The following is a 24,520-nucleotide window of genomic DNA, read 5'->3' on the forward strand; positions in this document are numbered from 1 at the left end:
CACGACTAGACCTAATGGTCAGGGGTCCCTTTACCTTTACCACTTTAAACATTCATGGCTTCCCCCCAAAGTATCCTGGGGGCCACAGTTTGTTAAGGGTGCTGAGCTCTATGATTGAGCTTTGGTGCTTTCACCAAACAAGCACTTGCTGCCCTTTAATTGTAACCCGTGACCAGTGATGAACCTTGGGGACTGAAATTTCAGTGGCATCCTGCGCGACACCAAAATTCGGTGCCTCGCTGCCTCTCCCACTCCATTCTAAATAATAGTTGTGGTGTCCTCTGAGGTGCCCCTGAGGCTTTGTCCCCAGTGCAGCTGAACCATTGTTGCTCCCCTAACTCTGCCTCTGCCATGGAACAGACTTCCCTACATTGGAGCTATAGGAGGGTTGACATATTCTGGAATTTTCCTGACATAGTGGGGATTAGGCTGTCGGAAACAGTGTCCAGGTAGAAATCGCTGAAAGTCCGGGAAAATCTGGACGTATGGCAACCCAAGTCAGAAGTGTAGATTTTGGCAAATTTCCTTAAAAGTAGCTCAAAAACTTCATTTTTTTTGAGATTTTGCAAAAAACAAAAACAAAAAACCACCCAAATTTTTTTTGTCTGGATTTTCACTTTTTGAAATATGGCAACCCTAAACTATGGCAAAGAGTTCTTCATTCCAAAAGATAGCCTTTGCATCTCTTGGGAATAGGACAGCTGAGAGCTGAAAGGTTATTTATAATAGTTCCGTTGTGCTGATCCAACCCACATAGTAGGAAGTATGGGCTTCTGTTCACTGTTTGTTGTAAATGACTGCCCCCACACTTAGGAGTAGTGATCACTGTGACACCTGTCGGCCTCAGCCTTATTTCAGCGTGAATTTTTGCATGATTGACACATTCTCAAATCATCGTCGTTTGATTTTCCATGGCTTAGATCTCTAGACCATGTTTCCTCCAACAGAAGTTGGGGTGGGGGTGCTGGACAGGTGATATTTATGGATTCCTTTTCCCCCTTCTGAAAATCTGCTCTGGAAAATAGAGGAAACCTCCAGAACAGGGCAGGGAGGGGGCTACAGTGTTAGGGAGATCCAGTGAAAATAACCTCTTCCCTTTTTTGACAGTGGTATCGTTCCACTGGATCAAAAGCCTTCTGTGGTCAGAAGGAGCTCTTCAGCTCACAGCTAAGTTTGGATCTAATCCCACATTTTTGAAAAATGATTACATAAAAGAAAACAACAACATTTGCAGTTTACGGATAAGGGTAAAAAGTGCTTCTATAAGACACGATTGGGGAAGTTGGCACTGAAGAGTACAGTAAACCAACCCAGCTAAAATCTCATGTTCTGTCTACAGAAAGAGATATGTTCTTCTTCTGTTAACATGATGACATGCTTTGGAAATTTAACTTGCTCCTCCAGGAACCAAGCAATTGCTCGAGAGTCCTCAGCATAGGTCCCTTCAGTTGACTCCATAACAGGTGATGCAGTATTGAGTTCCTGTTGCTTCAACTGTGACGAACGTAACCATTCTGATGGATCAGTAAATCATCTACTAGGAATTTGTGGGAGCAGGCTCTCTTATTTACAAACAGCATTGTAAATCAGAGGGGGGGGGGACATAGTTAAAGGCAGAGCAGTCATGGTATATAAGTGGAAGAGAAAACCCATTTCTCTGAACTGAAAATACCACACATACACACACACACACACGTTCTAGATCTGGTATAAGGCAGATTGGGAATCCATCTCTGAATGATTTGCATTTGATCAGTGAGAATTCTCCAAATTGTTCAACAATTGCAATTACAAGAAGGCTCCCGCACACCTTAAATTAGTTTGGTGAGATGAAGGAAGCTTGGGGAGAAAACCCAGCATGGATTTGTGCATGTGATGAGACTTGGAACTCAGTTTTGGTACTGCAAACAAATTCCTGGGCTGAACATGTAACTTGGAGGTACCAGGTTCCTTAACTGCAGTAGTATGTTGTATTCCCTCATCGCTCCATCCTCCATTTTGCATCTGGCTCTGGTTGACAGTCCTTAGGGTTCAAGTGAAAAGCAAAACTAAGTAGGCCCTGTGGGTGCCTGAAATCCGTCCATGCCATCCTAGACTGAGCAAAATTGTACACAAAGGGTGCTATTTCAGATATTAGGAAGCTGAAATGAAGATATTTTGGAGATATGGATTTACAACAGTGTTAAAGAGCACATTCTTGGATATCTTAAAGTTAACTGGGGGGAGGGAGAGGGGAAGAGATTGATCTAATACCATTTATGTGATTGAGCAATAATAATAGCAAGAATGCTAGCTGTGCCAACGTTGTCAGCTTACTGAATTAGTTATGACAATAACCATTCAGTGAATGGACCTATCAGATTTCTTCCGGAATAATTATATGTGGCCTGAAACACAGACTGCTCTCCTCTGCACATGGCTCTCCCTAAAGCATGCTGGTTAGGATAGAATTCCCTCCGCTCCTAGATTTGCTTTGCTGCCTACGGCAACTGTGGAAAAAAACGTGAGAAGTTGAATATGATCCTAAGAATATAAATACCAAATGGAAGAAGAGGAAAAGCAGGAGGGCGTACAGCTGTCCTTCCCAATTTATTTTTTCCGTCATGATTTATCACTACCTACAGAGAATTTGTATTTTTAGAGACTGACATTAGGTGAGCTAAAGGCTTTGAGATTGCTAGAGGTTAGGTTTAGGAAGCCACTTCCCACATAACTTGCTTGTTGATGCATTGTCTTCTGTGTTGCATTTTTCTTACCGAGTACTTGTTGGCATGGTCAAAAAGCTGCAGGCTTCTTGTCCTACGGACACTGTTCTCACTCAGGGTGCAAGAGAGCCTGACTTCCGATCCTGAACTATCTCTTTTTGCATGCCAGCGTTAGGGGAGAAGAGGCTGGTACTATTTTTGGCTGTTTTCAGAGGAGGTGACATAGCTCACTTTGCCATAGTCTCCAATTTGCCTTAAGTGAATCTGTAGTTGCGTTTCATTCTGTATTTGGCTGTGCAGAATCCGCTGTTTTCGTGGACATACTAGTTTTACACAGGGTGTTACGTAGCAGAAATGCTTCTTTATGAACTCAGCCTCTTGTCTGTGTCTGCCTTGATTTGTTTGTCAGAATGTTAGCAGATATGCTACAATGGAGAACTGTTGTCAACATCTAGAAACTGTAGGCAACGGCTGGGACTGCAAAGCCTAAGCAGGGCCTGGCACTGACACTGCCCATGGGTATATCTGGTAGGAGCAGTGGGGTCTGGGATGCCACCTACTGTTTTAAATTTCCCACAGTGCCGTAGAGCACACGTCATAGCAGTATGCAATGGTATTGTGAAGCATTTATAAACCAACTTCCCTGATTAGCCCTTTCCAAAACAATAAGAGGACTGAATCCTTTGAAATTTGCACTTCTCCGAATTCCCGAATTCTGCAATGCAGTTCCCCAGTCAGCGAATTTGTACAAAAATGCATATACTTGGCTCGATTGTGCATATAAATGCATAGATCGCTGAAAAAGACATGGAAAAACGCTTTATATTAGGGAAACCCGCTTTGCAAAATGGTGTGTGTTAGGGGAAATTGCATGCAAAAATGTGTGTATTAGGAGAAATTTGCACTGAAGTCCTGATGGATTTTCTTGAAGACATTTTTTTGGGAAGGCATGCACACGAAAGGAATCACAAACTGATGTGGACATGTAGAGAAATGAACCTAACATTTGGAAAATAAAAAAAACTGAGAGAAACCAAAATGCATGATTTCCTCACCCCTATTTGGCATGAACACGACATCAAAGTGAGCACAGACAAATCTCCCTAGGGAGAGCACTCCATAGCTGAGGTGCCATAGCTGCAAAAGCCAACACTTTAGCCACCCTCTTTCCCCCCCAAATGCTGGGGATACCTGGAGAAGAACCTTGGGTGTTAATCTCAGCATACTGGGAGATTAATGTTGGAGGAGACAGCCCAAGATATACCTGCAGAGGTCCCACACTAGCAAGCACTTAGACTCTAAAGCCTTTGAAAGTCTTGCAGACACAAACATGGCGAAAGCATTTGTGGTGGGACTGTGAGGTAAGCAGTTGAGTGAACAAGGTGTGTTTGCGTATGCTTAGAATCTCAGTTACAAACTTCAACGCATCCTGAAGTAGGCTGAGAAGATCATGACATCCTTCTATGAATGGTCCACGCTGCCTTTGCCACACTTGACCGGGCTATGTGGTATCACAACAACGGCAGATGATTACAACACACACACAGGAGTCTGAATGTTTACAGCTGTCAAAACTATCTAGTAATGTTTTATGATCTAGTAATGTTTATGCATGTTGAATTGGATGTAGGGTTGGAAAGACCCTGAGGGTTGTCTAGTCTAACCGCCTGCAATGCAGGAATCTCAACAAGATCATGCATGTCAGATGGCCAGCCAACCTCTGCTTTCAAAACTCCAAGGAAATGAGAGTGTACCATCTCCTGAGGGAGCCCGTTCCACTGTCAAACAGCTCTTTCTGATGTTTAGTTGGAATCTCCTTTCTTGTCATTTGAATCCATTCATTGCCTCTTTCTTTTGTTGTGCCAAAAGTGCCTAACATGAACAGAAATGGTATAGGTCCAAAGGCCAGTACAGACACAAACTCCGGTCCACAGAACAGAACAAAACACTCCAAGCAAAAATAAGTGAGTGAAAGGACACTGGATGAGAGAGAGGAGGGTTAACTAGTTTTGAAAGCTCTCATCCTTTCCCTCATAAGGCTTCCAGGGATTCTCAGCTTGTGTTGTGGCTGAAGTCCAGCTTTGATGTTACAAAGCTTGAAGATATGCTTTTTATGCCATGTCTGCAGCAGTCCACATTTCATGCGAGCCACGTGGTGTCCTGTTTGTTTGCAAGTGTAATTGCCCTGGAGTTCATTTTGGGTTTGAAGCTGTGGTTGGAAGCTTCAGTGAGACAATGGGCATTGGAATAATCTGGGATAAGGCTTTGAAGGGGGACATCTCAGCCACCTTAAGATGGAGCTTTAGTTTGGTTTGTTCTGCCTAGAAGGCACCCAACTATCTTAGAAGAGAACAGCCTGATCTCTTCAGACTCTGAGATGGCACCAAGAGGCATTCTCCAGTGATCTCTGTTTCTCAAAAAATGCCGGTAAGCTGGCTTGTTGTGACCTGATTTAGATTCAAATCATAAATTATTTCTCTCTCAGAATATTGCTGTGCTGAGTGTGGGTGGAATGCTAAGCCATTTATTGAGATTGCAGATACTTGGCCCAAGGCTTCAGCGCATCGTTGTGCTCTCTATAGAGATGCAGGAAAATAAGGATGGTTGGGTTGGATCAACACTTGCTATTTTTCTAAAAAAACAAAGAGGTGCCAGAACTCACCATGAACACCTCTCCCTTGTTCTCTTAGAATGGCAATGACGCCCACCTGAGAGGTTCTGGAACTGAGTTCCGGCTGGTGGGGGAGGGGGAGCCCTGCTTGCACCTATCCTTTAGGAAAGGGTGGAAAACTGCCACCAAACTGATGCATCGAAGCAAACTTGTGTAGCTTCAGTGAGAAGGAGTGCATCAGAATACTTACAGTGAAGAGTGCCATTTGGACACCCAAGCCAGCCCTCCAATCTGCATGGTGAGAAGCACCATCAAAGCTTGCATGATTTTAAAAAAAATAAATAGATGGGACTTCTCACCATGCACATTGGAGGGATGTTAATGCTGGGAATGCGCCACTGAAAAGCAACCTCACAGCTGCATGGATACTAGAGCCCTCTGCATATATGCAAAGCCACAGACTGAGAGTCATATTGTCCTAAGTTCCATTGATCCCCATAGTATGCATTTCAAAGTACAGTGGTACCTCGGGTTACATATGCTTCAGGTTACAGACTCCGCTAACCCAGAAATAGTGCTTCAGGTTAAGAACTTTGCTTCAGGATGAGAACAGAAATCGTGCTCCAGCGGCGCGGCGGCAGCAGGAGGCCCCATTAGCTAAAGTGGTGCTTCAGGTTAAGAACAGTTTCAGGTTAAGAACGGACGTCCGGAATGAATTAAGTACTTAGGTACCACTGTAGGTGCAAATAAGGCCAGAACCTGAACCAGGGGCCATCCATAACGGCATACATTTCATAAATCACCAGGTATATCGCTGTGATCAGTTCCCTGAAATTCCACCAAGTATCAAAGGAGGCGTGAGGAGGGCTTGAATGGCTGTGGCGTTGCCCCGTGGAAGAGGCAAAAAAGCTGTTTATTAATAGATGTTTGGCAGACATGCTGTACCAATATTTCATGAGGCTGCAGAAGCGATGCCGGATCAAGTTTCTCGTTCAATTCCAATGATGCATGCTCAATGGGTAATAGGTCAGGAAGGGTGGGGGGTGGGGTGAACTATTTATCTTAGATATTTCACATCACTCAACAATTCCAAGCAAAATAATAGTCTTGCAGCCCTATTCTATGCATCTTTACTCAGAAGTAATTCTCACTACGTTCAGTGTGCCTTAATTCCAAGAAAATGGGAAGATCAACGAGAAATCAGTAACAGGTGCAAATGAGTGAGCTCATCAGGAAAAATCTAAGGTGGAGGCACATAGGTAAGAGTGTTAGGAATAGAACGTATCACATGAGGTTTAATCCCCCTTGATTGTGCACCCCTGGGTAAAGGTGTACAAAACTGTAACATTAAAGTGCAATCCTATGCATGTCTATTCAGAAGTAAGTCCCATGGAGTCCAGTGGAACTCATTTCCAAGTAAAGGTGCACATGATCATTCTCTTAATGTTTTGTGTAGAATATACAAAATGGTGGCACCAAAGTCAAAGCCCTAAGAAGTATGCATGGGTCTACATGTTGTCTCCAGTGCTGTCCCTGCAGGAGTTAATGGTCATGTGCATTAACATCACTAATTTCATTCTGTAGTTGGTTCTTATGGTTCCTTTAAAGCAGTGGTGGCCAAACTTGGCCCTCCAGCTGTTTGGGGACTACAACTCCCATCATCCCTAGCTAACAGGACCAGTGGTCAGGGATGATGGGAATTGTAGTCCCCAAACAGCTTTGCTCTCAGGGACCATCCAGAAGGGAATGCACCCATAACGCATCACATGTGCCCCTTGCCCAGCAGTGGAGGAAGCCTCTTGGGCACCTGGGGTGAATCACCCATAGGGGCAGGGCGAACTACCCATAGGGGCGGGGCAGGGCATGTGGCACCCATAGGGACAGGGCGTGCGGCGCCCATAGGGACAGGATGGAACGCACGGCGTCCATAAGGATGAGACGGGGTGCATGGCACCCATAGGGAGGGACAGGACAGGGTGTGTGGCACCCATAGGGATGGGACAGGATGCACGGTGCCCATAGGGATGGGGCACACCATGGGGCCTCAGCTGCCCTACAGCGGGGGGGGGGGAGGCAGCGGGCCAACAGCGTGGAGCCTGCAGGCGCCAGAGACGCGTGGCTTGGGCGCGCTGCAGGCCCCTCAGTGAGTGCCACCCGCCCTTGCCAAAATTGGGCTTGTGCCTGGTCCCAAGTGTTTACCACTGGGAAGTCTAATTTTATCTTCCAGGCTCAGATAATATGTTGCTAACGGAAGACTGGTGCACTGAAATTCACTTAAGAGGGGCCTGCATCATGCATGCTCCACCCAGCTGAAAGCAACCCAGTTCCAGCTGTCTGTGGAAATCCACCATTGACAAACTTGCTTGTTTTCGTTGCCTGATTTGGACTTCAAAAAACAAAGAGGTTGCCAAGATCACATCTGGCCCAATACAGGCATCGAGCCAGTGTGGGTCATAACTTGTGTAGGCCTGACTTAAGAGGACTTCTGTTCAGGGTTACCTCAGGGGTTCCCAACCTCTTTGGGCCTGTGGGCACATTTGAAAATGAAATAAACTGTTGTTGGCACCACACACATCCTGCAATTTATTTTATTGGCAAAAAGCCTAATTTCAGCAGGGCACTACCCTGGTTGCCAGGGAAGGCTCTGTGGATTCATGTGGGTCCACAGGCATGGTGTTGGGAATCTATGGCTCAAAATATATGGTTGGCCGAGGTGAAAATGTATTTTGCTGCTCTCTTCATACTTTGTACAGGGTTGTGAGTGTACTGTGTCCCCTCACTAAAGGTGTTTCTGTCAGGAACAGCTTTAGTGAGGGAATATGGTATACTCACAAACCCAAATATGCAAAGATATGCTAAATATGCACCTCACTAAAGATGTTCTTGACTGCAGCCTTTGCTTTGTAAGTGTCTAGATCATGGGAAGGTGGCTCTAGTTGGGAATTGTGTGTGTGTATGTATATGTATATGTGTGTGGACAATCTTTCCCCTTTTGTCCCAAGATTCTGGAGCAGTGCGTGGGCACACCCTCCGTTCATCAGTGGCTCTTACATTCTGACACCTCAGACAACCACCAGCGCTGCCTATTAGGCTGGACTGGCCCTGTTTCTTCTGATAAATGTTGAGGCATCAGTGGGTCATTTTGTCTCCCTGAAGAGATTTTGTCTATTTTTAGCTACTGAGCAAAAACAATTGTAAATGCTTGGTAACACCCGAGTGCTTTTTTAAAAAAGGATTTGACCTTAGGAAAGAAAAAAAGATTAGTTCACTCTCCTTGTAACCAGACCTACCCGATGCCAGTATGTCACCTGACTGCTTCTCTGACTCATTGCAAGGGGACTAACTGTACATTTAAGGCATTATCACTCAGGATCAAGTGGACGTCTCAGTGTAATTGCTTTACGACTCTCGGGTGTCATGTTACATGCATGGATGACTCCCCAACCCTTCGTGCCTTAGAGAGCTCTGCAGTTGGCTAGTAAAACTGCTGATTAAGATTTCCCAATCTCAAAGCGGCTCTCTTAAGGGCAGATTCCCCCTTGGCCTTGTTGAAAACAATCCCAATACGTATATTTCACATCTGGCAACCAACACACCCCTTTGGTTCCAGATAGTACATGGGTAGACGAGTCTAAAAAGCCTGGGACACAAATGATCACGAACATCTAGCGACTATGGCAGGCTCATCTACCAGAAGTAATGTATTTTGCATTAACTCAAGAAATGTGTATTCACTTCTGACCAAACTAAGCCTTCTGATGTAGATCTTGCAGTTACAGTGGTACCTCAGGTTAAGTACTTAATTCGTTCCGGAGGTCCGTTCTTAACCTGAAACTGTTCTTAACCTGAAGCACCACTTTAGCTAATGGGGCCTGCTGCTGCTGCCGCGCTGCCATAGCACAATTTCTGTTCTCATCCTGAAGCAAAGTTCTTAACCCGAGGTACTATTTCTGGGTTAGCGGAGTCTGTAACCTGAAGTGTATGTAACCTGAAGCGTATGTAACCCGAGGTACCACTGTATCTTTAATCTGAAGGATGAGTTGAGTGCAGCCAGGAAGCTCACTCCTGACATGATATCCCATTCGCTAAAACCTTTGCTACTTTTGTTGACACTTGCTACTTTTGTTGTAAGTTGTAATGTGATGGCAGATGACCATCCCTCCCCATCCCTCTGGATCTCATTGAGTAAGAATAGGTGCGGGTTGATGGCAATTTAGAATGAGTTGAGGTTGACAATATGTGTTGACTTGGCAATTTAGAAGGAGGTTGAGACTGACAATATGTGTCGACTCTTTCCTAGGCTAAACATAGCCAGCTCCTTTTACTTATTTCTGAATTCAAAATTCAGACTCATTTCCCCCCCTCTGCCCCCCCCCAAACTGGGATGTTGTAGGAGTACAACCCCCAACTGCTCTGATCATGGGCCATGCTGGCTGGGGCAGATGAGAGTTGAAATTCAACATTTGGAGGGTCACAGGTTCCCCACTCCTGGCTTAGGATGTTAGCTATAGTCTTAGGAGGGGTGGTGGTCCAGTATTTGTTCTTGGTCTTTCTCACTTCAAAAGGCCAATGCTCCCATTTGTAAACCCCACATTCTGTCACTAGGTGCTGCTCTTTCAGTATTTTGTCAGGAACCTAACAGTGTTCGGTAATGCTCTGTTCAAGTTCTGACTGAAATTCTCAATCTCTCTCTCTCTCTCTCACACACACCTCAACACACAAAAAGTCCATGTGCCTCGAGATACACGTTTCAAAACCAAACTATAAAAACAGTATCAAACCCAGACAATTAAAAGCAGGAAGAGAACCATTCATGTCATGTAAATTTGAAGGTGCTTGAGTGGGGCCCCTGTTAATGACAACATTATATCAGGACTACATCTTCCGATAAGAAATGTGAACATATTAGCTATGGAACAATTATAGATAACCGAGTGGTTTGCCAGGGAAATTCTGGGCCATCTTTATGGAAAAGAGGAGACTGAGAGGAAATACGATAGCCACCTTCAAATATCTAAAGGGTTGACACAGGGCAGCGGCAGATTTAGGGTGGTGTGGGTTGTTCCCCTGCATAGGGCACCGAATCTAGGGGGTGTAAAATTGAGAAGACCCATAATTTAGAAGACTCATTTGGGGGGCACGATATTACAAAAGATGACTGACGTCCACCTTGTACATGGAAGATGAAGCAAGCTTGTTTTCTCCCCCTCTGAAGCCCAAACCAATGTTTTCTCCTTCTCCGAAGCCCGAACCAATGGCTTCAGATTACAAGAAAGGAGATTTCAACTTAATGTGAGGAAGAACTTTCTGATGGTAAGGTTTGACAGTGGAATGGGCTCCCTCGTAAGGTGGTGGACTCTCCTTCCTTGGAGATTTTAAAGCAGCGGTTGGACAGCCCTCTGCCATGGATGCTTTAGTTGTGATTCCTGCATTGCAGGGGGCTGGACTTGATGACCCTCATGGTCCCTTAGAACTCAACAATTCTATCTTTCTATTCTATGTGCTGACCAGGAGAAAAAGGCCTGCCAAGTTCAGTGGAACCCACTAAGTTCAATGGAACTGAGTTCAACGTGGTGCAGCCTGAAAGTTCCTTTATCTTGCCTTCTGATGTTTGCTTTCCTTAACACAGTTTGCCTCTCTGCTTGGATTGTTATGTATTAACTTTCTCCTGGCCTGAAGTGGTTTTGAAAACCTATTTACACCAGAGAGGCAAGGCAGCCAGTCAGCATATCTGTGTAAGGGGACATGGAAGAATGAAATATGTAACTGCTGTTGGCAGAGGCCACTCAGTGGGTTGTGTTATTTTGTTTTAAACAAGCCAGCAAAGTTGTGGTGTGCTTTGATTGGCCCGGATGAGCCACCTCCCACTTCTCAGAAGCCGTTCGGAACAGATTGTAGATACGTGGAAAGAAATGCAGGATGTACTTGGTCGTAAACTTGGAATTCTCTTTCTGCTTGAGGAATCAATAGCTAAAGGACAAAGTGCCTAAGATTCCTTTCACATCTTAAAACCTGGCAAACACACACACAAACACTTGTGTGATACAACTACAAAGCCCTTTTCTTTGACTGCAGCACTGCTTCTTTTAATTCAATGAGTTGTTTTGTGTCAACTTCCGCAGTAGGATTGCACCCGCTGTAGTTTCAAACGCTATTAATCTTTTCATCACCACTGCAGCTCATTTTCATGGTGTCTCTTTTAAACCAGGCCTTGGGGGGAATGTGCAAAGCTTGTTTACTTTCTGCATACGAATTTATCAGTTGGTTGCTATTTTAACCATTTACTGTCTATTCTGTCTTATTGCTTCTTGACGCGTTGCAACTCACACCGCGCTGGGCCTTTGGTGAAGTGTGGATAATAACTATGCTAAATGAATGCAATAAATGAATGCCCTCCCCCCGGGATGTTGATTAACAGCTGCAAGCTAATTGCACAGAGGGTTGAGGAAGAAGAAAAGCTAAGGGTGATTTCAGGTGATGCTGATAGCGTGCCCAGCCGCAGAGTCCCGCCCCACTCCTGGTGTGTCTAACTGCTGAGTGGTAAAAATGAATGGACACAACAACTGTCTGGGATTTAAACAGCCACAACTTTCAGTTGTAGGAAGCTTTGGCATAGGCATTGGTCGGGTATTCCTCTCAGCCACCCCGCTGGAGGACTGAGACATGACAGGGTCTTTTTGGGGGTGGGTCCATTGCAAAACGCAGGTTTACGTGGTTGGCCCCCAAATGCTGAGGGAAGCGCTATGCACTTGGCTCTTTGGACAGAGACTTCCCTCCAGACCCCTCTGACAGGGTACCCTGTTAACACCGCTGCAGGGACGAAAAACTATAGGATTCTGCCCAAGGCCTAAGTCGCCAAAGTTGTGACTAGTGCTATGGGGAAGACAAAACCTGCAGAGAGGGGGAAATCCCTTCCCGGCTCCGAATACGGCAACTGTCAGAAGACCACAGCAAAGCCCGGCTAGCTGAAAAGAAACGGTTAGAGCAGTAATCAATGAAAGGAGGGGAAGGGTGAGTGATGCTCTCGGCTGACTGGATGCTGTGCAGAGTGGTTGGCCAGGCTAAGTAAATGGCCATGCCCCCACCAGGGCTGCCACGGATTGGCTCGTTTGGTCAGTTCAATGCAATCCTAATCTATGCATTCCTTCTATGGAATTGAGAGTTGTTGCGTGAAAAGCACCAATGAATCAACATGTTTTCCAGGGAAAGCTGCTGAGCAAATGCAAAACTGCTTGAACCCATTCTTTTTAGGCACGGGACAAGGGGAAGTGTGGACGAACCCTTAGATGCAAAAAGGGCAGTGAAATATACTTGGAGTCGAGAGTGGATTTCATGCTCTTTATTCAGCTCATAGTGGTGAGGAGGAATGAATGTTTTCCCAAAGTATCTGCTTTATATACATTATTTACACAATGGGCTGCACGTGATTGGCTAATTCCGGAATTCTCCTGTAGGCCAATCAGGTTGTGGATTCACTTCCATCTGGAGCTGGATTGGGTGGCGCCTGCAGACCAATCACACTGCTGCATTGTTCTAGGACCAATCAGACAGCTGCATTCTGAATCCTATTGTTCTAGGACCAATCAGACTGCTGCATTTTGGATCCTATTCAACTCAGTACATAACAGGCAGCAAGGAAGATCAATTGCAGATATCCAATACACCATTGACTCTTTATTTCTGCTCCTCTTCCTGTTCTCCCAGTTTCAGAAAGCTGCCTTATATCACTAGCCCATCATGCTCACCATTGTGTATTCTGTGTTATCTGCAAGCAGCTCTCCAGGGTTTCCTTGCCCTGAAGTCATATTTCTGTCACAATGCATCTACTGCAAGTCAAGGATCAATATGAGGCATCTAAGAAAGGGCTGGCAAAAGGGCTGAGTCATTCAACAATTTTTCCACCTGGGCTTTATTGCACTGGCAGTTCTGTAGCGCTGCTGCAGGCCACAGACACCATCTTTCCAATGACTCATAAATCCAAGGTCTTCATTACTTGAGATGCATCAAAAATTGTGACATGTGGCTCCTTGGGCAGCTTCTCAGCTGAGTAACTATATTTGTCCCTTCCTTCAGGTTCTCCCAACTGCTTCCTTAGACATAAAAGCATTTTGCAATAGGCTAGGCAATACTGTAGGCTTACAGGCTACATTTCCTATGTGTAATATAGGTGCGTGCAAGTCTGTCTCTGTCAGAGACTCCGATGAAAGTAAAGCCAGACTTAGGTCATCAAGTTCGAGGCTTGATGACGCTCTTGTGGGAACAAGATTGTCTGAGTTCCTTGGAAGGTCTATGAGAGAAGTGATGGGCTTGGGTGGTCCAAAAGGGAGAATAAGAGGCTTGGATGACTTTTGTGCATAATTTGGCAGATATATGGCAATCCAATGCACTGCGTTCTAGCTGGGGGAAGAAATTCAAAGTTGTGTTTAAGCCCCATGGTACCTGAATAGGAGATTTCACTGGAAACCTGCCTTTCCAAATGATCATCTTAGCACATTACATAGATCGAGAGAGAGAGAGACTGTGTGTGAGAGAGAGAGCGAGAGAGATTTGGTTTTAATTTATTTAAATGTGTGAATTGAATGTTATGGATTTAGTATTTGGTGTTGAAATGATAATAAATATCTTAATATGAAATAAACGGAACACGAAGTGATTGTTAGTATTTTTTCCAGAGGACCACAATGTCTTCCCTCGTGAAAAAGCTTCAGTTTTGTGGAAATCACATTTCTCAACATTTAACTTCCAAATTATTGTTGCTAATAGAGAAAATGATTAGAAGAATATGACTGAAAAAAAGAGAGAGACTGGTTTAGACACAGAAGAAGGTGAGATGGGCCTTAGTGGAAAAGAACTTTCCATCTTTGGTTCTGGCTCTTTATTCTGAGATTTTACTCATTTCCTCAAATACCCAGAAAAGCCGGCTAAAACCTCAAAACAATTTCAGAGGATAGCACTCCAACACGAAAGTAACTCTGTACAGGAACTATAGGCTGAACTAATATTGCATCTATGATGATGAAATGCTGGGTGCAAGAGAGAAAAAATATGTCAAAGGCATCATGGGCCAGTCAAGAGAGTCATCCACAGATTATAAGAAAACGACATTTAATCTCTATTGGTGGGAGTGGTAGGGTCAAAGTTTGCTAGCAAGTTATGCAAGCTGCTGAAGGTGGTGACCAGACTCAAAAAACTGGTTTAGGCTGGTAAGGGGAACTCCAAATTCACACAATGTGATCTCAGGTCCAAAATACTAAAACTATAATTTGCAGCTTTACCCCTTCAGGGTAAGTGTGGTGAACCTTCTCTGTGCTCCTCCCAATAGTTCCTCATGCCCCAGTAAGTGTGGAGCATATCTGGAGGGGTCAATAGTTCCCCACACCTGGGAACTGAGCCTAGGTTCCCTTTGTGTCTGGTGCTTCAGTCCTCCCTCAGCTGCAGTAGATCCGATGGCTGTAACCAACTCATCATCCACAGGGGACTCTAGCACTGCTCTTGTGGTCCTTTACTGGAGACCTTTGAAAGTCACTGTCAAGTAACTTAAGGCTACGTTGTGCTCAGACAATTTGCCTAGAGGATGGCCTTCTCCATCTGTCCAGAGCTCAAGCAATGGGTGGGGCAGTGCTCTTACCTCTGTGATGTTTACAAATGTTTTAACAGGGGCTGAGAGGCATTGAATGAAAATACTGTTAGGGCTTTGCAAACGGCTGAAGACTTGTTCAGGTTTTCAGCCTCAGATCCATCTTCCTCTCCCACCCTGCTTTTCTTCCTTGCCAGCTTATTCCCATGATACATTCTTTGCCTGACACAATCGCAAAGAAATGTTTACAAGAAAACTGGGAAGATCTAGACCAGTGGTGTCCAAACTTTTTTCAAAGAGGGCCAGATTTGATGAAGTGAAGGGCCGTGAGGGCCAACCAAAGGGCCAACCTAAGTTGTTGAGCTTTTTTTTAGGACTGAAGTTGTTGAGGTTTATTTAGGATTTTACCCCAGGAAATATACTGCCACAGGGGGCGGATTAAACTGTCCGGTGGGCCGGATTAGGCCCCCAAGGCAGACTTTGGACATGCCTGATCTAGACAAACATCTCTCCCAGCCATAAGCTTCCGCAAGGCTTTTGTGCTCTGCTCATGGCCATATTTACTATCAAGTGCACATGGGCAGAAACAAACGGCTCACTGTGCTTGTTCCCAGAACAGTACAAGCTGAGTATTGACATTTGAGTGATGAATGCTTTTTGTTTCGCGTTCTCCTTGGTGCGTGTTGCCCGGAGATCCTGTGCCTGTGTTTTCACATCTCAAACCCATTCTTCGCAGCTTGTAAACATGAGCATTGACCTGAGGTGAGCTCAGCTGTCAGGCTTGTCTGGCCACAATGTATGTGCCAAAGTCAGATGATACATGTTCCTCTTAGTTTGGAATCTTAAAAAGAGATAGGAACAGGTTCAGCCTGAGTAAAAGCATGTGAAACAGGAAGAAAGATCCTGCAGTCCATCTATATAAAAGCATAGGTGAGGGGTTGGGAAACTCAGGCCCACAAGCTGAATGTGGTCCTCTAGGCCACACCCCTCACCCAGGCCACACCCCTCTCTGGTCCTGTTTTGCGTTCCAAGGGTTTTTGCCTGGCTGGAATGTGTCCTTGAACCCTGATCATGCCTCTTGCTTGCATGAATGGAGGATAAAGAGTAGCATGGGAGAAATGTGTAGGATGTAGAAAAAACTATACTACTATACAAAAGTGGAATTTTTTCCCCTTTTTCCTTTTTTTCCCTTTTGCTACTGGTTCTGACCACCAATGGCTTGTGATTTGGGGTGGATGCTGCCAGGTTCCCATTCCAAAACACAACAAGGACTCTCACTTGAAAGCAAGGAAGAGATTTCCATTCAGGCTGATAGTGATGAAAACTCCACAGCGAGCACAAGTTCCAGAAGATTCCAAGGAACATGACCTAAGCAAGAGGTTCATAATGTAACAGAAGATACGAAGCTGTCCCAACATTTCACACTGCCCTCCTGCCAAGCTGTTAAAGATGAGGCAGGGTGAGCTGACCCAAGAGTTTGCTGCGTGCACACATGCACGCTCCATTTGGGCTGATGTGTCTGATACCACTTATGAAGGCAGTGCCTTGTTCTTCATGACAAGACCGTCTGCCTGCAGCTCTGCTGTCATCTTCTTTTGTTCTGCCCTTCCCTCTGGCTGGTCGCAGTCCGCTCCTCTCCCTGCTGAGGCTGTGTGCTCCACTGGAGGGGCAGAGGAGAAAGCCATCAGAACTACTTTCCCCTCTCTGACATCTAGGGTCACAAGGGGAGGACCAGTCTTCCAGCCCCATATCTCCTCCACCTCCTTTTTTCTCCTCTTCCTCCTGGTCCATCTGGGGCTGCCAAGGGGCTCAAGACAGTTGCCCACCCACATTTTCCCTCTACCAAAGTATGCCCCCAAAGCAGAGTCGCTGAGCATGTGCATGTTTACATGTATACATTTTCTTGTGGGGTAGCCACGTTAGTCTGTTGCAGCCAAAGCAACCAAGACTATGTTGTTGTTGTTTAGTTGTTTAGTCGTGTCCAACTCTTCATGACCCCATGGACCAGAGCACACCAGGCACTCCTGTCTTCCACTGCCTCCCGCAGTTTGGTCAAACTCATGCTGGTAGCTTCGATAACACTGTCCAACCATCTCGTCCTCCGTCGTCCCCTTCTCCTTGTGCCCTCCATCTTTCCCAACATCAGGGTCTTTTCCAGGGAGTCTTCTCTTCTCATGAGGTGGTCAAAATATTGGAGCCTCAGCTTCACGATCTGTCCTTCCAGTGAGCACTCAGGGCTGATTTCCTTCAGAATGGATAGGTTTGATCTTCTTGCAGTCCATGGGACTCTCAAGAATCTCCTCCAGCACCATAATTCAAAAGCATTAATTCTTTGGCGAAAAGCCTTCTTTTTGTATATTCACAGGCTCGGGGCAGAGAATACACTAAAGGCAGGTCGTTTGAGAATGTTGTCACTGCTTCACCACCCTTCCCACATGTGTGTTCTCTGTATGCTGTTTGAACATCTGGATAAGACTAGACTCAGCGATTCTAGAAACCATGAACCCATGTTTGTTTATTTTAACCACATCGAGAAACAAAATATTCTGAGGTTTTCACTGTTTAGTGCACTTATAGATATTACTACCGTATAATTAAACAAGTCTTCATCATCTTTTAATTTCAGTAACAGCACCCTAAAGGATCCATAACTTCTGTTTAATGGAACTATATATTGTATTAGAGAAGCAATTTTCTGTTTAATTTATTGCTCATCCTAAAAGGTTTATGGATCTCAACTCTGTACTTCAATACATCATTCAACTCTGTTTTTTCTGGGTTTTTTTAAAGGACTATTAAGCCATGCCTACTTTGTTGGATCCCCCCCATGTTATCCACATGTTTCAAAAACATATTGCTAACAAAATTCACAACAATACTGTATAAGTAAATTATTGTCAGCCTGATAATCAGATCAGTTACCTCACTCACTCTGGGACATTTTTGAAACTCTAGGAATGTTATACTTTTATTCTTCTCAGAATGGGATCATTAATATAATTCATATCATTCTGCAACTAAACTGATTCAGCTGGAGTTTCATTAATTTCTGATTCAGAAGTTTCTGATAAACTTCATTAGTTTCTGATAAACTAATAAAATGTTAGATAACCACTATGCCAATATTTATTCACTTACTGGCCTACGCAAGGAGAGGATTCAATGAAACATCTTCAGAGGAATATTTAACTTTATGGCTGGCAAGGTTTGACAGTAGAATTTGGCAAAGGAATGTTTTTAATAAACTGGGAGAGATCAGTTTCCTCATAATGCGGCTGCTGTAACAAAACAAATGGATTTCTCAATGGCTATATGACATCATGTGGTCCCTACCTCGTGCTCAAATAAAACAGCTGCGTCAGAAATCAATAATTCAAAGAATTATTATGCCATCAAGTCCCTTTGCTTTGGTCCTCTGCGTCTCACTCTCTCCCCTTTCCTGGGCCGAAATCTAAACCTTCTTTGTGCTGGGCTTGTGCGTGTGTGTGCGTGTGTGTGTGTGTGTGAGAGAGAGAGAGAGAGAGAGAGAGAATTGGGAAGATGTCCCTCTACTCATGTCTGCCACTAGTGCTATCCATGTGTTACTCATGGAGAAGGCATTTGTGTTGAAGCAAGAGTGGGGCGTCTGTGTCTACCAACCACCGTTGCTGCGTCATCCCACGAGTGCCAATACACACAAGCAACACGTGACTACTGTCCAGGAGACAAGCTGCTGTTCAGTTTACAAAGCAGGTTGGGCCACATCCGCATATGGAGCTGTTGTGTAGAAACAAGATGCTGAGCTCTGCCCTTGTACCCAGGTCTCTCCTGGAGACACAAGACTCCTTTTGCAGTTTCTGATTCTCATTTTATTTCAGTTCTTTCCTAGTCAAACTTTCGATTGCTTGGGTTACTTTGTGCTGCCCATTGCTGCAGACAGGTGTTCCATGTTGCATACCCTCCAACATTTCTCTGATGAAAATAGGGGCATTCTATTCCATCATCATTTTATTATTTATACCCCAACCATCTGACTGGGTTGCCCCGGACACTCTGGGAGGCTTGCAGCATATATAAAAACATAATAAAACTATACAGGGCTGCCTTAGGATGTCTTCTAACGGTTGTATAGTTACTTATCTCCTTGGCTCGAGAGTCGTATAACTCCATACCCTCCGACATTTCTCCAATGAAAATAGGAATGTCCTAAGGAAAAACGGGACATTCCGGGATCAAATAAAAAACCAGAACAGCTTCTGTAAATCCGGGACTGTCCTTGGTAAAAGAGGAACACTTCGAGGGTCTGATGTTGCCTTTAAATCTATTTTCTTAGATCCTGTAATATCTACTGAACACGGATGTGTTTGCACAGTTGTTTGTGAGACATAAAACAACTCATTATTTTTTTAAAAAAATAAATAAGAACTGGTACTTGGTCACAACCTGAAATCCTGTGTTCTCTGCAACATTCCGGTTTCAAATGTGACTGTGTGGTATTTGAGTGTTGTGCTATCTGGATGTTATTTATAACTCTGCATTGCAGAGGAGTGTCAAGTGGCGTTCAACAGTGCCCTTGGCAAGGTGCCCAGCTTGTCACGGGCTGGTTATATCACTACATGAAGAAAGTTGTTTTTGAGACTGAGCATACAGTGTTGTTTTCAAAGAATTGCCATCGTCAGCCTGCTTACAAAGGCTGCGCGATTGCGTCACGTATTGTGACACGCTGCTCGGCTCCCAGGCCCAAACAGACTCCTAGGCTCAGTGCCTGAGCTTTAGAAGTACATTTGAATGGATGCACACAGGCCCAGCACATTGATGGAAGAGCAATGTGGTTCACTTTACCTTTCAACGCAAACCGACCTTATTCACAGTTCCTGAAAAAATACGCCAGCAGGAATGGAGCTTACCTCTGAATATTCAGCAGTCATTTCCATGTATATTGCAAACTAATTCCCTCCCTCCCTGGAATCAAATAACATGGAAATAAGCACTAAATTTGTGCTATATCCCAGTATATTTCTAGGAGTCCATTTTACGTTGTGTGAAAGCTCAAATATAATGAAGAAAAATGAACCATTATGGAAATGTTGAGGGAAAACGAATGAACTGCCATGAGAATACTGCTTTCCTGATGTATATTTTGCTCTAGGGGACTTAGTGTGGTCAGAATCGAGTTTTCACTTCCAGAGTTAACACTAAATACATTACTTTTGGTAAATGAGCCACCATAGTCGCTAGAGGGCCGTGAAAATTTGTGTCCCGGGCTTTTTAGACTCGTCTACCCATGTACTAAAGGTAAAGGTAAAGGGACGCCTGACTGTTAGGTCCAGTCATGACTGACTCTGGGTTTGCACGCTCATCTCGCTTTATTGGCCGAGGAAGCCGGCATACAGCTTCCGGGTCATGTGGCCAGCATGACTAAGCCGCTTCTGGCGAACCAGAGCAGCGCATGGAAATGCCGTCTACCTTTCCGCCGGAGCGGTACCTATTTATCTACTTCCACTTTGAGGTGCTTTCGAACTGGTAGGTTGGCAGGAGCAGGGACCGAGCAATGGGAGCTCACCCCGTCGCGGGGATTCGAACCGTCAACCTTCTGATCAGCAAATCCTAGGCTCTGTGGTTTAACCCACAGTGCCACCCGTGTCCCTATCTCAAACCATGTACTATCTGAAACCAAAGGTGCACATTGGTTGCCAGATGTGACTCCCCCCCCAACTCTCCTACCCCACTACCAGTGTTAAGAAAGTTATTCAGGAGGAAGACTGGATTAGGCCAATTGCCATCTTGTCAAACATCCTGTTCTTACAGTAGCCAACCAGATGCCTGTGGGAAGCCCACAAGGTAAAATTAGTGTATGCGTGAGAGACATTATAGAGGTTTTCTATAAATATTTTGAATAAAGCTTAAATCACATGCAGAAATAAGGCCATAGTGATTTCAGTGCTGGTGTGCATACAAATGCAACACGTTTACTCTTCTGCCTAGCCTGGTCAATCTCACATCATAGAGTCATACAGTTGGAAGGGAATCTGAGGGCCATCTAGTCCAACCCCCCTGCAATGCAGGAATACGCAGTTATCCCATACAGGGATCAAACCTGCAACCTTGGCATTATCATACTCTGACAACTTTACGTTTTACTTTTGTTTCAACTAAATAATGGGCATTATCCCACCCCAAAATTAAGCACTTTTAAGCCTAGCTGAACTGATCAGGAGAGATTTCTGCACAAGCATTTAACCTCTCCTTTTGAAATCAATGGGACTGGAAAGCTCTCAGTTTGCCTGGATTCTACTCAGACCATCTATTGACCCATTGGCATTTCAGCCTCCGCAAGTTGTTAGCAAAGCAACCTAATGATAACTTGAAATTATTTCATCAGAGTCAGTATTGGTACTTCCGCCTGGTGGTTCCACTGCTACCTCAGGGCAGTATGATGACTTTGTACAAACACATGATGAAAGCAGAGGGCTGTTAATTGGAAGGCGCTCGGGCCTAATTATTTTCTTTACAATATTGAGCAAGCTATTTAATATCATAGTTTCCTCAGTCTCCTTATCTGCAATACAAGGTCAATGGCCACCTCTGGCCAAGTGTTGTAAAGCTCATTACACTGATTTTTTTTAATTTAAAAAACAGCATCTGCAGTTGTACACAGGAAACCTCTGCAGAAATTTGTGTTGTGATTGGTTGATGGCAAATGACCCTTTACTAGACTTCAGTGGCCCATCGAAAGGCTGCTTGGCAAGTCGAGACACAACAGCAGAAAGAGGTAACCTAGGTATAACCCTCCAGGTGTCCCTATTTTCTGGGGACAGTCCCAGAATTAGAAAAGCCATCCCAGCTTCTGATTTGATTCTGGAATGGCCCTATTTCCCCTGCCAGTGCTGCCACCATGAAGCTCAGGGTGGAAGATGAGCTGGCACTTTTCTCGAGCAGTGGTGACACGAGGGAGCCTCCTGTTGCCTGTCCATGGCCAACGGCCTCCTCCTTCCTTGGGCAGTTCTTTGTGGCTGCTGGAGAGGCTGCCGCCATCAAAGGTCAACCCTGTGTGATGTGTCAACTCTGAGGGGCAGTTAGAGGTCAGGGAAGAAAGTGGGAGCAGAGTGGATTGGAAGGAGTTTTTTGGTGTTTTTCTAATGCTTCGTGTGCCCGCGTTTAATCTTGCCCCTTTCTAAAATTTATTTATTGGCATGTGTTTTCCTTTTTGTAGATCTACCAAAGAATCAAATCAAGTCAAACTGGGATTAAGGGGTTTCCTCAGGACGATGGAGGGCGTGTGTGCTCCGTCCCGTTGGTGGAGTAGCGGTAGCACTTGCCCATCTTCTGACAGGAAATGCTTTGTTGGGAGGTGACCAAAAAATGGGGGGGTTGAAGAGGGTCAGTTGAGGAGAGTGAAAAAAAGTCTCTATTTTCCTTCCAACTCCCATCAGCCCTGGCAAGCATGGCCAATGGCCAGGATGATGGGAGGTGGAGTTCCCCAAGATCCGTAAAGCTGCAGGTTCTCCATCCTTGCCCCGGAACACCTCATAGGTTGGTTTTAGATTAAATCAATGTATTTGCTCCAAGTATGACTGCATCTGGATGCAGCAATCCATGTTCTCCGCAGTTAATATCAGAACCTGTCTAATTACCCTACTTATCTCCCTTAGCTATGTGGCCTCCACAAAGCCCTGCTTTTTGTTACCCACAATCTAATTTCAGTGAAATTATGCCAGTATTTGTTTACTGATGCACTCTGAAATTAGATTGCAATTGAAGGCTGTGCCTGAAAAGTATTTAGCACATTGCTGAGTGCTCTTGAAATAAACAAAACAGGATTAGACATCTTTGTTCATTAGCTGAAAACCAGATGTGAGACAGACAAGCCCTGGTTGTGAACTTCTGAGAGGCAATCGGCTGCCGCTGTTTGAAACAGACAGACCTTTATAGTCCAATTCACCTGGGAAGTTACAGTGGTACCTCTGGTTAAGAACTTCATTTGTTCCGGAGGTCCGTTTTTAACCTGAAACTGTTCTTAACCTGAGGTACCACTTTACCTAATGGGGCCTCCTGCTGCCGCCGTGCGATTTCTGTTCTCATCATGAGGTAAAGTTCTTAACCCGAGGTACTACTTCCGGGTTAGAGGAGTCTGTAACCTGAAGCGTTTGTAACCCGAAGCATTTGTAACTCGAGGTACCACCGTATTATGTTCTCAACAGTCATCTATGGAGAATGGAGAGGCCCTTTGCAGACACTGACTTGGATCCTAAGTGGACTTAACATTTATGCAAGGAAAGTTCCCTTGTCTCCAACTCCCCTGAAGCAACTTCAATAAAGCCTGTATCGAGGTCAAAGGACCTGCCCGAACAATATGGTATAGGGTGTGAGGTAGAGGAGATGCCCCTGTGATGTGTGTGAGTGACATCTGCACCCCACAGGGCGTGCCAATGTGACGCACATGTGCACTTGCCGACGTGACATGTGCATGCCCTGGGCACCCACTGTCGTGGGGCAAGGTGGCATGCCTGTTTCTGCCCATTCCCTGCAACAACTGCCACTCTTTGTGCCATATTCTGTACCGTTCTGGAGGGCTCCTCAATCTTCAGGTGCAGCTGGGAGGGGGGCAGCTTGGGGGAGGGGTCCACAGTGCGGAACTGCCTTCTGCTAACCCAAGACCACCCCTGCACACAAGGAACCCAGTGTTTTCAAAGATATATGGCTAACAGGGCTTTCTTAGTGAACACCTGAGAAACCACTTTGCAGCAGAGGTAAAGATTTACAACAAATGTGTAGAGAAAATACTTGTGTGTAAGAAGAGCCAGAAAACTCCACAAGGAGTTTGCAGATAGGCATACTAACAACGGATTACATTTAGCTGAATGACTCTTTTTTTTTTGTTTTGTTTCAGATTCCTCTGATGAAAGATCCTGGCTGGATCCGAAATGTCTGGACTTGCAACCTGAATGTGAGTTATTTTTATTCTGTTTGCATTGATTTCATTGATTTCATTGGCTGATCTAAGATTTGTAGGCGCTGCATTCTGTGGTTAAGCAGGTGAGTTGTACCATGCTCAGCAGATCAAGAATAAGTAGATTCCACATAAAACATTATGGGGTTTTCCCCTCAGCGGCAATCAACTCACATTCACAAACAAGGGAGATTAGAATCTGCAAAACAGGCATGAGAAAGCCGCGAGCTAAACTTATTGCAACCCTCCATACTTAAGTTGTTTTCAAAATGAGTCATCTGTGCCACCTCATATGGTTCTTTGTATGGGCTGATTAGCTTATAGCCAACCACAGTGATTGTGTCACATGCCAGGAGGGAAGCCTATCAGAGGAGAAACAGTAGAAACAGATGTTCTCAGGTTATAATGCTCATGCTAAACACAGCTGGAAAAAAGCCACATACACTGGGAGGGGAAAAGCTGCTACTACATATCAGCAAATATGGACCTGCTTCGAAGGTTGATTATAAGTCAGTTTCAGTTTCTTTCAGTTTCCTGTTTCTCTTTTTCTTTTAAATAAGTTTTATTAGGGTTTATAGAGTAAAATATGAAGCTTAATATCAAATATCTTTCCCCCTTTTTATTTGAACCAAGACTTTGATCTAAATACAGTGGACCCTCTAGTTACATACTGCTCTGGATACGTAACTTTTGGGTTG

The 24,520-nt window shown here is 44.7% G+C and overlaps 1 protein-coding gene across 2 annotated transcripts in view; it reads left to right on the top strand.

The window, feature by feature from the left end:
* LPIN1 (lipin 1) overlaps positions 1-24,520 on the top strand; it is a 79,568-nt gene that overhangs the window by 2,766 nt on the left and 52,282 nt on the right. For both annotated transcript variants that reach the window (XM_053381019.1, XM_053381020.1), the window contains exon 2: positions 23,763-23,819. In XM_053381019.1, the coding sequence (XP_053236994.1) occupies positions 23,763-23,819 (57 nt within the window). The remainder of the gene's footprint in view (positions 1-23,762; positions 23,820-24,520) is intronic.

The sequence above is a fragment of the Podarcis raffonei genome, chromosome 3, assembly GCF_027172205.1.
Source record: "Podarcis raffonei isolate rPodRaf1 chromosome 3, rPodRaf1.pri, whole genome shotgun sequence".
NCBI classification, from domain to species: domain Eukaryota; kingdom Metazoa; phylum Chordata; class Lepidosauria; order Squamata; family Lacertidae; genus Podarcis; species Podarcis raffonei.